Source organism: Olea europaea, unplaced genomic scaffold (genome assembly GCF_002742605.1).
Source record: "Olea europaea var. sylvestris unplaced genomic scaffold, O_europaea_v1 scaffold23, whole genome shotgun sequence".
NCBI lineage: Eukaryota > Viridiplantae > Streptophyta > Magnoliopsida > Lamiales > Oleaceae > Olea > Olea europaea.
In genome coordinates, this window is record NW_019241087.1 from 133,830 (window position 1) to 146,933 (window position 13,104).

The 13,104-nt window shown below is 32.2% G+C and overlaps 1 protein-coding gene across 2 annotated transcripts; it reads right to left on the minus strand.

Moving 5' to 3' along the window:
- Positions 1 to 1,250: 1,250 nt before the first annotated feature.
- On the minus strand, positions 1,251 to 5,897 carry LOC111381386 (patatin-like protein 6). Of its 2 annotated transcripts, none has more exons than XM_023005165.1 (3): positions 4,525 to 5,897; positions 2,714 to 3,024; positions 1,251 to 1,689 (listed from the first exon to the last, which is right to left on the minus strand). In XM_023005165.1, exons 1-2 carry the CDS (start codon positions 5,674 to 5,676, stop codon positions 2,755 to 2,757), a joined length of 1,422 nt encoding a protein of 473 aa, XP_022860933.1. In that variant the 5' UTR covers positions 5,677 to 5,897; the 3' UTR covers positions 1,251 to 1,689; positions 2,714 to 2,754. The 2 variants fall into 2 exon arrangements, with proteins under 2 accessions (XP_022860933.1, XP_022860932.1); XM_023005164.1 differs by having other exon boundaries at positions 1,251 to 1,695.
- Positions 5,898 to 13,104: the final 7,207 nt, after the last annotated feature.

Consider the following 13,104-nt stretch of genomic DNA (forward strand, 5'->3'; position numbering starts at 1 on the left):
TTTATTCATACATTTCAAGGAACAAATAAATTACACATCTACTAATCGTTTCTATCTATTTATAATCTAAATTATTTATAAATACTCTTCAAACATGTTTAGATTGAGAAATTGTCTGGGTGGAAAGTACCAACATCGAAATGTAAAATCAAATTACTTTTTCAATGTACGGGATGAGATTCTGAATAGCAATTGGATATGTTTCACATAAAATATATGATCTATTAAATTTTAACCTTTTTCTTTTATAATATTACATTCATCTGACCAAACAAATCATCGATGTATTGGTAATTGAAATTGACTAAGCGTTCGTTTGATTGTAAAGATAGAATTGAAAACGAATTCTAGGGTATTGAATTGTCTATAAATTATTTTTCTGGGAATTGTAAATTATTGTATTTGATTGATATAATTTTCCACGTGAAATATTTTGAAACAAAAGTGTTTTTTTTTTATGTTCGTTTGGTTTTGTTTTACATGAAAATTGTCATTTAAATTGATGAAATTTACTGGTATTGAAAAAAAAATGAAAAAAATAAAATAAAAAAATAAAAAATCACTACAGTAAACTAGAATTGGGATTCTTGAAAAGATGGAATTTGCTTCTTCATAAGACAAGCTAGAAAATGGATTTCCTATAAAAAAAAAAATAATAATAAATGATATCAAACAGGACAAAGATGGAAAATGAATTTGATTTTCCATTTTCTATGGAAAATTTTGCACAATCAAACGGGGCCTAATACACTTTTCTTGCCATATATTCGAAAGTCATCATATAACTATTATATTGATTTAATTGCCTAAACTTGTCCCCAAATAATAATAATAATAATAATAATAATAATAATTAATTATGGTGATAATGTTTAACTTGTCTAATATTTTAAAAAAGATTGAATCCCAACTTTGAGGATCCCCACCACCCCTGCTCCTAGAGCTTTGTGAGGGAGGTAAATTGTGGAATGTATCCTAATAGGTCAGGAAACAAGAAATGTCTGTATACTGCGCCTACAAAAAGTCTAATTCCATATCTCAGGAATCGAATCCCCCACACTTAGCCTGAAATTCATTTTCAATACAATTCAATTCAATTCCATCTTTGCAATCAAACGGACCCTTAGTCAATTTCAATTACCAATACATTGATGATTTATTTGGTTAGATGAATGTAATATTATAAAAGAAAAAGGTTAAAATTTGTCTAATATTTTGACAAGAAAGGATGAAGGGTTAAACGCACCATAAGAGAGGATGTATCTTCAATAAATCGAGAAATATTAATGCAAACAAAATACAAAATCAATAAACACAATCAGTAGCCAATGAGAAACCAACAACACTAAACTCACAATCACAAAGGCATCCTTGCTAAAAGTTACAAAAACCATTAATCTTCTCTCCACCACTAACCTTAAACAAAATTTAATGGTAACCCACCAACAATAACACTCTTTTGAGATCAAGAGAATGAAGGATTTATTTGTTGCGCAATCTCTAGACCAATTCTATGGCAAATCTCAAGTGAGGAGAATTACCAAAATCCATACTTTTTTACAGTTACATAGTCCTTTTCACTAAAGTTCTTGACCAATTTTCTTCCTACCTGATGTTTTTCTCACAAAGTAAAAGCTACTATATTGCTTTTCTTCTTCCAGTTCTTTGCTCTTTTTGAATTTCATACATCTGTACCTTCATTGAAGGGCAGAAATACATTAAAAGTCGAGAAACATTGTGAATGCACAAAAGGGAAAAAGTAACACTTAATTATGTCAAAGCAAATTCTTAAATGACATGAAAAGGCCACAAGCGCGCGAAATCAGATTAAACAATGCCACTGCCTGAAAGTGATGAGTTCCCGGTTATTTCAAGTAGATTTCAATTCAATTTCACCTAGTCTGTGTTTGCTGCACATTTTTTCGAAATGAAAATGGGTTTTCCAACCGTTGTGCCCGTTTTTCTAAGCCAAATGTGAGATGCAGGTCAAATAAATCATGCCAGGTGGGCCCAAAAATGGTTCTATTTCTTCTGAAAGTAGAGGAAAAAATGGGAAACAAACACGGGCTTAATTTTATTACCTTGGTTCCATAAAATTACGAACTTTTTTGAAGTTTTAGATTATAGACTACTCTTCTCTACTGAAGTTCGTCTGGAGAAAATCCACGAGAATCAAACAGTACCATCCAGTCTCAAATTCTAAGGATCAGATATGGTCTCATTGTCCACAGATTGGGAAAAGAAAGTCTTTCTGAGACAACCGACACATCTATAGACTAACAAATGAATGCGGTTTTGTTCAAGAGTCATGGTTCCAAGTCCTAACCAACGTACCTAAAGAATCAGTATCCTGGGCCAGACAGCAAGGGAGATTTCCTTTCCCAACATCACCTAATTTTCCATCTCTCACACTCATTAACTACTGGAAACAACCAGCGGTTGTTAAACGCTCTCGTGTTTATTAAATCAGTAGAAAATGACAGAACAGAGCCCACGGGTACCAAAAAACAGACAAAACCAATATTTTCTTGTGATTAGAATCCCGCAAAATATGAATGTTATAATATGATAATAATGAATGAAAAACATTATGCACCAGCAATGAGAATAATGGATAGGACCTAGCTGATATCAGCGCGCTAAGTCAGAAAGCATAAGATAACATAATTAATAATTTATCATAAAGTAAAGTTAGTCAAAGAAGACAACATACCTTTTTTTTTTGGGAATTTTTTGATTATAATAGGGATATATTTAAGAAGGTTTTGGAGTAGCTTGCTTGAATGCAACAGTAGGAGCCATTCGGCAGCTCCTCATCTGATGCTCTAGCACAAGTTGTTCAGCGAACCAGTCAAGTTTCTGCAAATTGGTTTGCTCTCCAATCTTTTTACCATTGAACAAAACAGATTCTACATTTTTCTGTTTCAGCATTTCATCGCCCATTGCCATGAGCATTTTTACATTGCTGGGGCTACAATCAGAGTCGACATTTGGCCGAAATCCACCCAAACTGGATCCATTTGCCTGTTATTCACAAGTACATTAAAAAGATAAACTTATGACAGCCAATGAAACATTTGAAGGTTACTGAATTGCTACTGACAAATGAATTTTGTGCAGCGCCAGAAAATAATAGTTTAATTTAAATTTCTTTAACGATTCCTACCCAAACGAGTGGCGAACAGGTGCGTAACACATGGTATTCTGCCAAACAGTTCAGGCCAAATCCTAAAGACAGTTACCTTAGGTCATATGAGAGAGAGTTAGATTTGCAGTTGGCGGCATAGTCTTTTTCAAGCTAGGTGGAGTCACGGTCTTTTATCTATTATTAAATCGAAGATTGTCTAAATGGTAATAAGGAAGTGGCAGAAGTCCTATTATGTAAAATAGAACTTAGATTTATGACTAAGCCAGTTACAGTAATGGGAAAGAGTTTGATCCATCTATGTCAAAATTATGATAGAGACCACATGAGAATATATGAAATAAATCCCACTATAATCATATGAATTTTGCTATTTGTACACTGGAGTGTTAAACATCGAAACCCATAATCATATTTAGATGAACTACAATAATGTCAACCCTCTTTTATTTCTAGTCCATTCCACCAAATTTCAATCTGTATCACGTCACTATATGTACTCTTGATGTTATTATGGATGCTGCATTTTCATACATTTAGTTATTAAGTCAAGTCACATTCTCTTGCTGCAACAAGCATCAGATATCCTCTTCAAGGGCCAGGATTGATTCATGGCCCAAGAAGATTGTATCAATCTTTGCCGTAGGACAATGAACTACGACTGCCGGTACAAATTGCAGATACTCCACACCCCCACATATCTTACCGTACCTAACATCAATTTGATGGCAGACTTTAAGGATTCCAGTAATATTCCAGGTGAAAATGTCATGAAAGGACAGGATTGCAAGCTGTATTTGGGGTTTCTTTTGTTTTAACACCAAACGGAACAACTTTATTGACAATTATCCTTGCAAACGACATGTTATAGAAAAGAAATTACAACAGATCGTCAGATCCAACTCCTATCTGCTAAGCTTAAAGTAGCAAAATCTACCTCACAGAGCAGTGCTATAATAACCCAAATAATCAAAGCATTAGCTGACCATTGCAACATTTAAAGAACAGCCAGTTAAAGAATGTGACTGATATAGTAACAGTAGCAGCATTCAGCGTAATGAAAAAAATACTGCAGGAGTTTACGTAATTCTTGACATTTTACCCAATCCTACAAGGGTAAAAAAACAGCTATATGTACTAAGAACAGCAAGAACACGAGAGTCTGGTCTGGGTAGAATATGTCAATGTCAAACAGTTCATTTTAGGTTGGAATTTTGGCTTCTCCTTCGCTAATCTTCACAATTTCCAATAATAAATTGCATGCCCCCAAAATACCCAACTGTGCACATTAGCCCCAAACTCGTTTCTTCCTTTATTTTAAAACTTATTCGCTTTCGTGCAAGTGAACTTTTTAAACTTAGGTAAACATGTGAAAGTACCTGAATACGGACATAATTACAACTCCGGTTCTGGCCGAAAGCCATAGCGACGGCATGGTCGACCAACTCGGCTGAGCTGTCGCCAGATATCTTAGCCAGAGGTCGAGCCCAATCCTCGGCCTTCCATCTCTTGACTTGCTCAAACTCGAAACTGTGCTCTAACAGCTGGCCACCCGTGCCTATTGAGAGTACCAAGACGTCCTCGACTCCTCTAACGAATGGGAACTCCTGCTTATTATGCAACACGTGCGTAATAGCCACCCCCGTCGGATTATTCATGGCCAGTCCCCCGTCAACCCCTATGCAACGGTTCAATCCGTCAACCGATTTCATGCAAACCGGGTCGAAAAGGCCAGGTTCAGCCGACGTAGCCAAGCACACCTCCCATATCTTAAAATTATAGCTGTCCGTTTCTAGAGCATCGACTCGGGAGAACAAAAAAGGCGCCGTAGTGGAGAGGTCATAGCAAGGAATCAAAACCGGTTTTAGAGTGTCCTTCAACGTTAAACTCCGCCCAGTTTTCTCATCCGTAAACGCCTCCTTCATTGCCTTCTCTAGACCAGCCGTCGCTGAACCAGTGGCGGAATTTCCTCCGCCGCCGGTTTTGTTAAATATTCTCTTGAAGAGAGTAGGCTTCGACTTACTTGAACAGTAGAATTTCTTCCCTTCTGCTGCGAGAAACTTCCACGTGTCGTCAGCGTTAAAAATCGGCCGGTTCTGATCTTTAGTGGCGAAGAGCATCGCCGTGAAAATTCCTCCGACGCCGGTGCCAGCGGCGACGTCGAAGTAATCCGATATTCTGGCTGCCGGATTCCCAGACTTATTCTTCAACGCCGTCTCCAAATACGACAGCGCTTTACCCGATATTATGCTTCGCATTCCACCACCGTCGATGCTCAGAATGCAGATTTTTCCCCTCTGATATTTTATAGCCTGAACATCGCCGCCGTCGTTCACAACGTCGTCGTTTTTCGGCTGCTCAATGGGCGGTGATATTTGCTTTGGAATCCAAAGCTTTTGATCATCGTAACCAAACAAAAACTTGCTTTCCAAAATCGAAAAAATCTCGTAGCTCAATTTATCTCTATCAACACTGGGCTCTTGCATTTCTTCTATAAGATTGTTACAGTTAATTCCATCCAAACAGGCCATTTCTGAAGAATTCTCTATTCAAAATATCATCAATTAATCTCTCTCTCTCTCTCTCTCTCTCTCTCTCTGTGTGTACGTCTTTATGTGAGGCAATAAGATGATGAGTCTTAAATGGAAGAACAATTGGGCTTATATATTTTGGATTGTGCTGACCAGAGCCATGAAAGAAGAATAAGGACGGTCTTCCAAACAAAAGACAAACAAGGTAAACCGGAGAATTTTGGTCCCGGTCGTTTTAGTAAAGCGCATTATTTTTTATTTTTTTTCCCTTTCTAATTATAATTTCATCAAATGTATGGTTAAAAAATGAATATTAAAATTTTAATTTAATAAAATAAATGATTAAAAATAAAATTTAACGATTATCAAAATAAGAGTTTAAGTTGTTTCATTACATTTGAAGTGTTTACAAACAATTTAAATTATAAATAAGTGAAATTTAATAAAATATGTATACAAAAACTTACTTGACTATGAGTCAAATCTGCAATTTCAGTTATGGTGTAAAATAAATCTAAATTGTATAGATCTTCAAAAAATAGTCGAAAACCTCTTAAATGGAGAAATGCAAAGAAAATGCGAATTGTAAATATATATCTACAAGAGGCAAAAGTAAATGTATTATACTATTTGTATAAAGTGTGTTTACAAATTTGGTTAACAAAATAAGTGTTGACAAAATTTAGACTATTGATTTCCAATGATTTAAAAATCTCTTTCTGAAATGATTGGTGTAAATATTATTTTGTCAACTAACTTTGTATATATAACATAACTCAAAGAAGATTGATTTTTTATTTTTTTTTATTGGAGCAAAATTTGAATTTAAATTCTTCGAAATATAAATGAGGATGAAAAAAATTAATTTTGAAGATATCAATTTACACTCAATTTTACTCCATAATTGGAGATGATTTAAGATTTGTTAAAATAACTTTATCGTTCAAATATGTAAATTATGTAATTTTCGTTGTTTTCACTTTCGTGTACCTATGCCCTTGTTTGATCCAGAACATGAATTTTTCAACAGTATTTTGATATAATTTTAACTATACATTTTTAATAAAATAATATTACACGTAAATTTAAATTTTTTTATTTTTTAATTACATATTTTTCATCAATACACTATTCAAAAATGTATTTTCCCCCTAAAATGGGGCTCAAACAAGGGGATAATAAATTCTGACAAATGATTATTAAAAGTAATTCTGAAATTGAATCAAAATTCAATTAGGGCCTGTTTGGGCCCGATTTTTTCACCCAAAAAATTGATTTTTTGATCGTTATTTCACTATTCCAGCCGTCATATTTGATTTCTTCTCTCACAGGTGGATCCCACTTTTTTCTTAACGGTCAAAAAATTAATTCTTAAAATCACTCCCAAACAGACTCTTAGTAGTTGGAACTAATTAGATTCGATTTTAATGTGATTAAAAATCTCCCATACAGAAGGGGTTTCGTGGGAGGCGTGGGGGCATGTCTTTTGGCGCCAAATGTCCAACAAAATCAGATTCTGTTCAGCAGTAACATTTTTTTACCGGCGAGTTAAAATTGATTTTACTGTTTATTTTGCATGATGACGTTGTCGTATCAGGTCCGTTGATTGATTAGGTAATTCTTCCACTCCGTGATGTGTGGAGTGTAATTTGGTTTGACGTGTGGGGTCCACAAATGCGCAATCGTCGGCAACAATATGGTGACGCACTAATTACCTGTTTTGTTTGGCTCATTATAACTAACTTTTTTTTATTAAAAAAATATTAGTCGCTCGCCTATATAAATCTAGCTACTTAGTCAATAATCGTTGAACCGGCACAATACGTCTTATAGATTAGAATTGAGAAAATTCTATCCCTATTGTTACAAAACAAATGATTTATGGAAACTTTGAATATGGAATTTAAATGGATCAAATAAGAAATGATACTCTGAATTATAGAACTGTAATGAAGGAATCATGCATAGCACTGAATAAGGAGCCGTTAAATACACCAGCTACGCCTAACATGTGAAATTCTCTCCTTTTCCCCCCTTTTTTTAAAGAATGTAATGAGCCTATTCTAGAATAATGTTATTCAGAACCATTGATGTCTAGCACTACTTTAGGTGAAAATTGCATGATGTCATATTATAGATTCATCTAGATAAAACGTCATGTGATTTAGCCCTTGTTTGAGCCTCATTTTAGGGGGAAAAATACATTTTTGAATAGTGTATTGATGGAAAATATGTAATTTAAAAATAAAGAAAAATTTTGAATTTATATGTAATATATTTTATTGAAGAATGTGTTGTTGAAATGATATCAAAACACTGTTTAAGAATTTTTTTTTTCCAAAGAATGAGACTTAAACAAAAACTTATTTAATCGAACATATCAACCGTGATCACCTAAATTGATGTTCTAGTACCATTAATAGTAAATAACATTATTCATAATCTATATACTAATTGTTTTTATTGTAACATATAACTTAATAACAAAGGATGTTTACAATGAAAATTTAATTTTACAGAGATTAAAGGGTTCAAGGTATTTTAAGATTTAGAATTTAACATGTTGAGATTTGACTTCTTAATATTGGGATTGGTCACGCACTAATTTGCATCAAATATAGCATTAGAATGTTGCTAAACAATGCAACTAAGAATAATATCGTAATATAATTATATAAATACTATTGAATATTTGAGTTCAATTTTAAATGGTAATTTTATAAAATTGTCTTTGTAGTTTATTATTATTCTCATCTTTATCTAATGAGATTCAATTCGACACATTGAAATATTATTTTAAAAAATATTAATATATTGAGCATAACTAAATATAAATTTCAGTTGTGGTCATCAGTCTTCCGACAAAACTTTAGAATAGGTCATTCAGCACCAGTCTAAGTGTAAGCATGTAATGAGTCTTAATAAATGAGTTATAAATCATCGTATTCTATTGAACCTATAATTTAATGATACAAGTGATGTCATCTAGGTCGGTATTAAACACCAACGGTATTGAATAACATTACTCAAAACTTTGGCCCTTGTTTTAGTCCCTTAATTTTCAAAACTCTTCATTATTTATATTCATTTTTAACTATACATTCACGCAATAAAATATTTTGCATATAAATCGAAAATTTTTCCACATTTTGATCACACATTTTTCAAAAAAATCACTAATCAAAATATCATTTTCCCCCAAATTTGTCACTATACTTTGATTATTCTATTAGATTACTTAACTTCAATTTAATATCAATCAAATTAGTGAACTTTAATATTAGTTTTACAAGAATGCTACATGTATAGAAATATTTAATAAATTGGTTTACATGCGTTGAGTTGACAAAAGTTGGTTTAACTTTGTTTTTTGTCCTAGTAGGCAATAGCCTGCAAAATATTACCAACTTAGCAACTGTAAACTAATCTATTATTTACGTATGTACAAGTAGTATGATTCTCAGTTTTAAATTTCAATATTCTGTCACCCATCTATCAAACTGATTAAGTTACTTATGGTAGTTATAAGGATTAGCCCCCACAACCAACTTTATCTTGTGCGCCAGCATCTAATGTCTAAACTTTTTGATTGCATATAAATATATACGTGCTATAATGAATCTGTCACATAATCACTACGTGATACGTTAGCTTATCATTGCACTAGATAATAAAAGTATCGAAATAAAAAAAATGCATTTAATCTATTAATAAAAGTTATCAAATCCCTCATTTTACCATCTTTATTTTAGAGTGCCACATAGCGATTATGTGAAAAAAAAGTTACATTGTGACTTTCAAATTTAGTCAATTTGAGGATGATAGGTGACGAAATTTAACATATTCAATAAATAAATAAATAAATAAAACATAAACTAAATTTTAGTGACTCAATTATAATTTTACTAAATGACAAACTATCTTTACACAGACGATTCTAATTCAAAAGTAGTGTCTTTGATGTGGAAACTTGTTATCACGTATGGATAATTGGATATAATCCTAGTAGGTGCCGTTTGGCATTTATGTTTAAATTATTGGAATAGTTTAGATGAAAAACGCGTGGTGGGAATGACTGCCAAACGTGGGACAGCGTCACGTCATTTTTTTGGCGTCAAAGGTTTCAAGGTCAAATACAACCGTAACGTGATGTTAATAATCTGTTAATTGCTGGTATTCCTAACGAAATCTGTTATTAAATCTAACGGCTAAAATTCTTCGTTTTGTATCTCAAGAATTGTTCAGATAATTTAATTTGTTCTTTTGTGTTAAAAATAAATTCATCTTGACAATTTCTCAAACAAATAAATTTAACCACAATGAAATCCTTGCAATAATTAGAGTTGACCGTCAAATCAAGATATATCTTAATCAAGTTGATTGAGCATCACTAGAAAAGTAATAATTAATGTCGATTAATAAAGTAACAGTCTATAGTTATGATCAATGTAATGCTGATAGGGTGTTTGACACGAATTAAAATTAGATTTTTTAATAGATTGTAATAAAGGTTTTTAAAATGTGTGGTTGAAAAGTTGTTAAACTCATAAAAGATGTGGTTAATATTGATTGTTTGATTTTGAAGATTTTGACTAAGATTAAAATTAAATTTTAATCCGTACAAAGCAAACAGTCAATAAGCCCACGACAAAAATTTCTATTGTGAGTGAATGATGAGTCAAGGTTTTAGCAAGTATGCTAGAATCCATGATACCAAGGTTCAACGTTTGGTGATGTTTGGTTCTAACCAAGGTCTATTCTGAAAATCTTGAAATCTTAGACGACTAATTAATTCAAGACTCTTAACATAATATTTTTACAAGTGAAAATAAATATTTATATTTTAACCAAGGATTTTGTACAATTCAAAAGATGGACGAATAAAATAAATCATTTCTGATAACTTGAGAGACTAGAGTGTTACTAATTTAGCAAAATTATCTCGTTTGTAGATAAATATCATCATAGTGTAAATAACAATATCCAAGACAAAAAATGGACCGAAACAAGCCATTCGGAGTTAGAGTTGTCAACGATCTTTTCAAAATTCTGAAATTACTATCGAAAGTGGGCAAGACGAAAACTCTTCAAAAGCTCCATTCGAAACAGGCACTTGAACAGATGGCGAATTATTAATTAGGAAAATGAAATGTGTAATTTAGTGAATTCTAGAAAATTTAAAAATAAAAGTGAAAATGAGCCAGGTTCTCTAGATTAATGTCTTCTTAGTCAAGCCTAGATAAATGAATGAATGAAGAAGCGCGCCCAAGTAGACTTCAAGACCTCTTGCTTTGCCATACTTCCCTTATATTACCTACTTTGACTCATTTATTTGGTATACCTAATACAAAGACAAGCAGAGGAAAGAATATTCAATCCACTAGTGCAAGTGGTGGAATTACCTCTTCTAAATGAGAAAGTCTTAATAACCATAATCTGAAGTCCCCAAAATATTATAAGGACGACTCGTAAGGAGAAGAGAGCTTTCAAAAGCTTAAATATGAGATGGGGCCTAAACGTTAAAAAAAAAATGTAGAATTTAGGTACAAGATTAAAAATAGTGAGAATTATATATTTTTAGATGATAAAGTTACGAGTTAAGATTATTTTGTGCTAAGAAAGATCACTAGATTCTATTGGTTATGATTTAGGTACCTTGTAATAATCTTAAGATCTTAAGGGACTAAAGTCAAAGTAAATTTTGAGGTCAATAATATATTTTTGGGCCAAATGTGTATGATGAGAATTATGGAAGACAAGCTTGCAAGGATCCATTGCATGTTGAAAATGGATCGATGATAGATCAAGAGCAAAGAGAATCAAAGAATTCATGCAAGGACAAGTCTAAGTTACGTGAATCAAGAGTTCAAGTGCAATGAGCAATACACAAAATTTCAAGATGAGTATGAAAGAATAACCAATCTTAGCGCACTTAATTCAAGTTAAGTTAGAAGAAGGGAAGCCTACAATGTAGTCGGAAAGCAACATGACAATAGGCAACATCAGTCGCATGCACAGAGGCAAAATTTCAAGGTCATAACCAAATCAATTGAACGATGTGCAAGCGAGAGAATACGCGATGATCGCTCAGTACAAAAATCTAAAAATGATTTAATTTTTCCTTTTTCGTTAAGAACTCTATTTATTTGATATTTTATTAATGTTTTATGAGTTATTTAGTGTTTCTTTGTTATTGCCTATATCTACAGCCTCATTCTTTTATTGTTAAAAAAATTTATTACTTTTTAGAGAATTAATAAAACTAGATTTGCTTTTTACTTATTCTTAATTGAACTAATTAGAATTTATCAAAGATTCATACTCTTTGTTGCATTCAACAATTATAGCAATTTTAGTGATTTTTGTAATTATGAGTCAAGGTTCATAAATAACTTTGATTTTTTGATTCAATAAATCATTGGATCAAGCTTCGAACTCTGATTGTAGCTTTCTTGGAGTTTGTTTCAATTTTTTATGGGTGTCAGAGTTCCTATTGCTACATGGGTTCACATAAGCTGGTATTAATATTTTAGCTCTAAAAGTAGGTTTCTTTATCTTTTGGCTTTTCTAATTCCAATTCCTCTTGTGTTTCTTCGTTGAGTTTTCATCAAATATTTTTGTTTATTGCCTTTGTTGATTTTTTTGCATATTTAGTGTACAAAAATGAATATTGCAAAATAATAATAATAATAATAATAATAATAATAATAATAATAATAATAATAAAATAAAAGCACCTAGAAAAGGGAAAAAATTCAAGAAAAAATGGTATCATCCTTTAATATCAATTTTGTTGAGAAAAAGCGTAGATAAATTTTAAGAAACCCTTTCTTGAAATTCGTTGTTGTGTTTTTATTCAATTTCTTTCGTTCTTTCCTTCTTGAGTCCTTCTCAAGTAATTATCCTTTATTTCTTTGTTCTTGTGGGTTTGAAGCACACAAGGGGCTAAATTTTTTATTGGGATCAATTAGTTTCTTAGAAAACATGACAAAGAAACATAGAGAGGAAAAAAGGCAAGAGTGGCGAGCTTTTTATTGAGAAAAAGTCAATAATGAGTGAACATTTGTGTGCAAACGTGTGAGGCATATAATTCTAGTTATCAAGATGTTTGAGAGAGAAGAATCAATAATTAGGGAGAAGAATAATCAATCCTTCATGTTGAAAGTTATGAAACAACAATTTTTGGCTGGATGAATGTGATATTCGAAAAAATTAGGAATAGAATTGATCAATGGAATACGGTAAATGCAAACTTACATAGGGAGCAATCTAAATGAGTTCCTAATGTTAGGAGGCAAGATAAGTGATAAGTGTATTTAGTTGTTCTTTTGATGAATGACGTTCTTAATTGTTGTATTTTATGTAAAATAAGTAAAACTCAATTGTTGAACAAGAAATTGGAAGAAACAAAGGAAAAGTCCTAAAAAA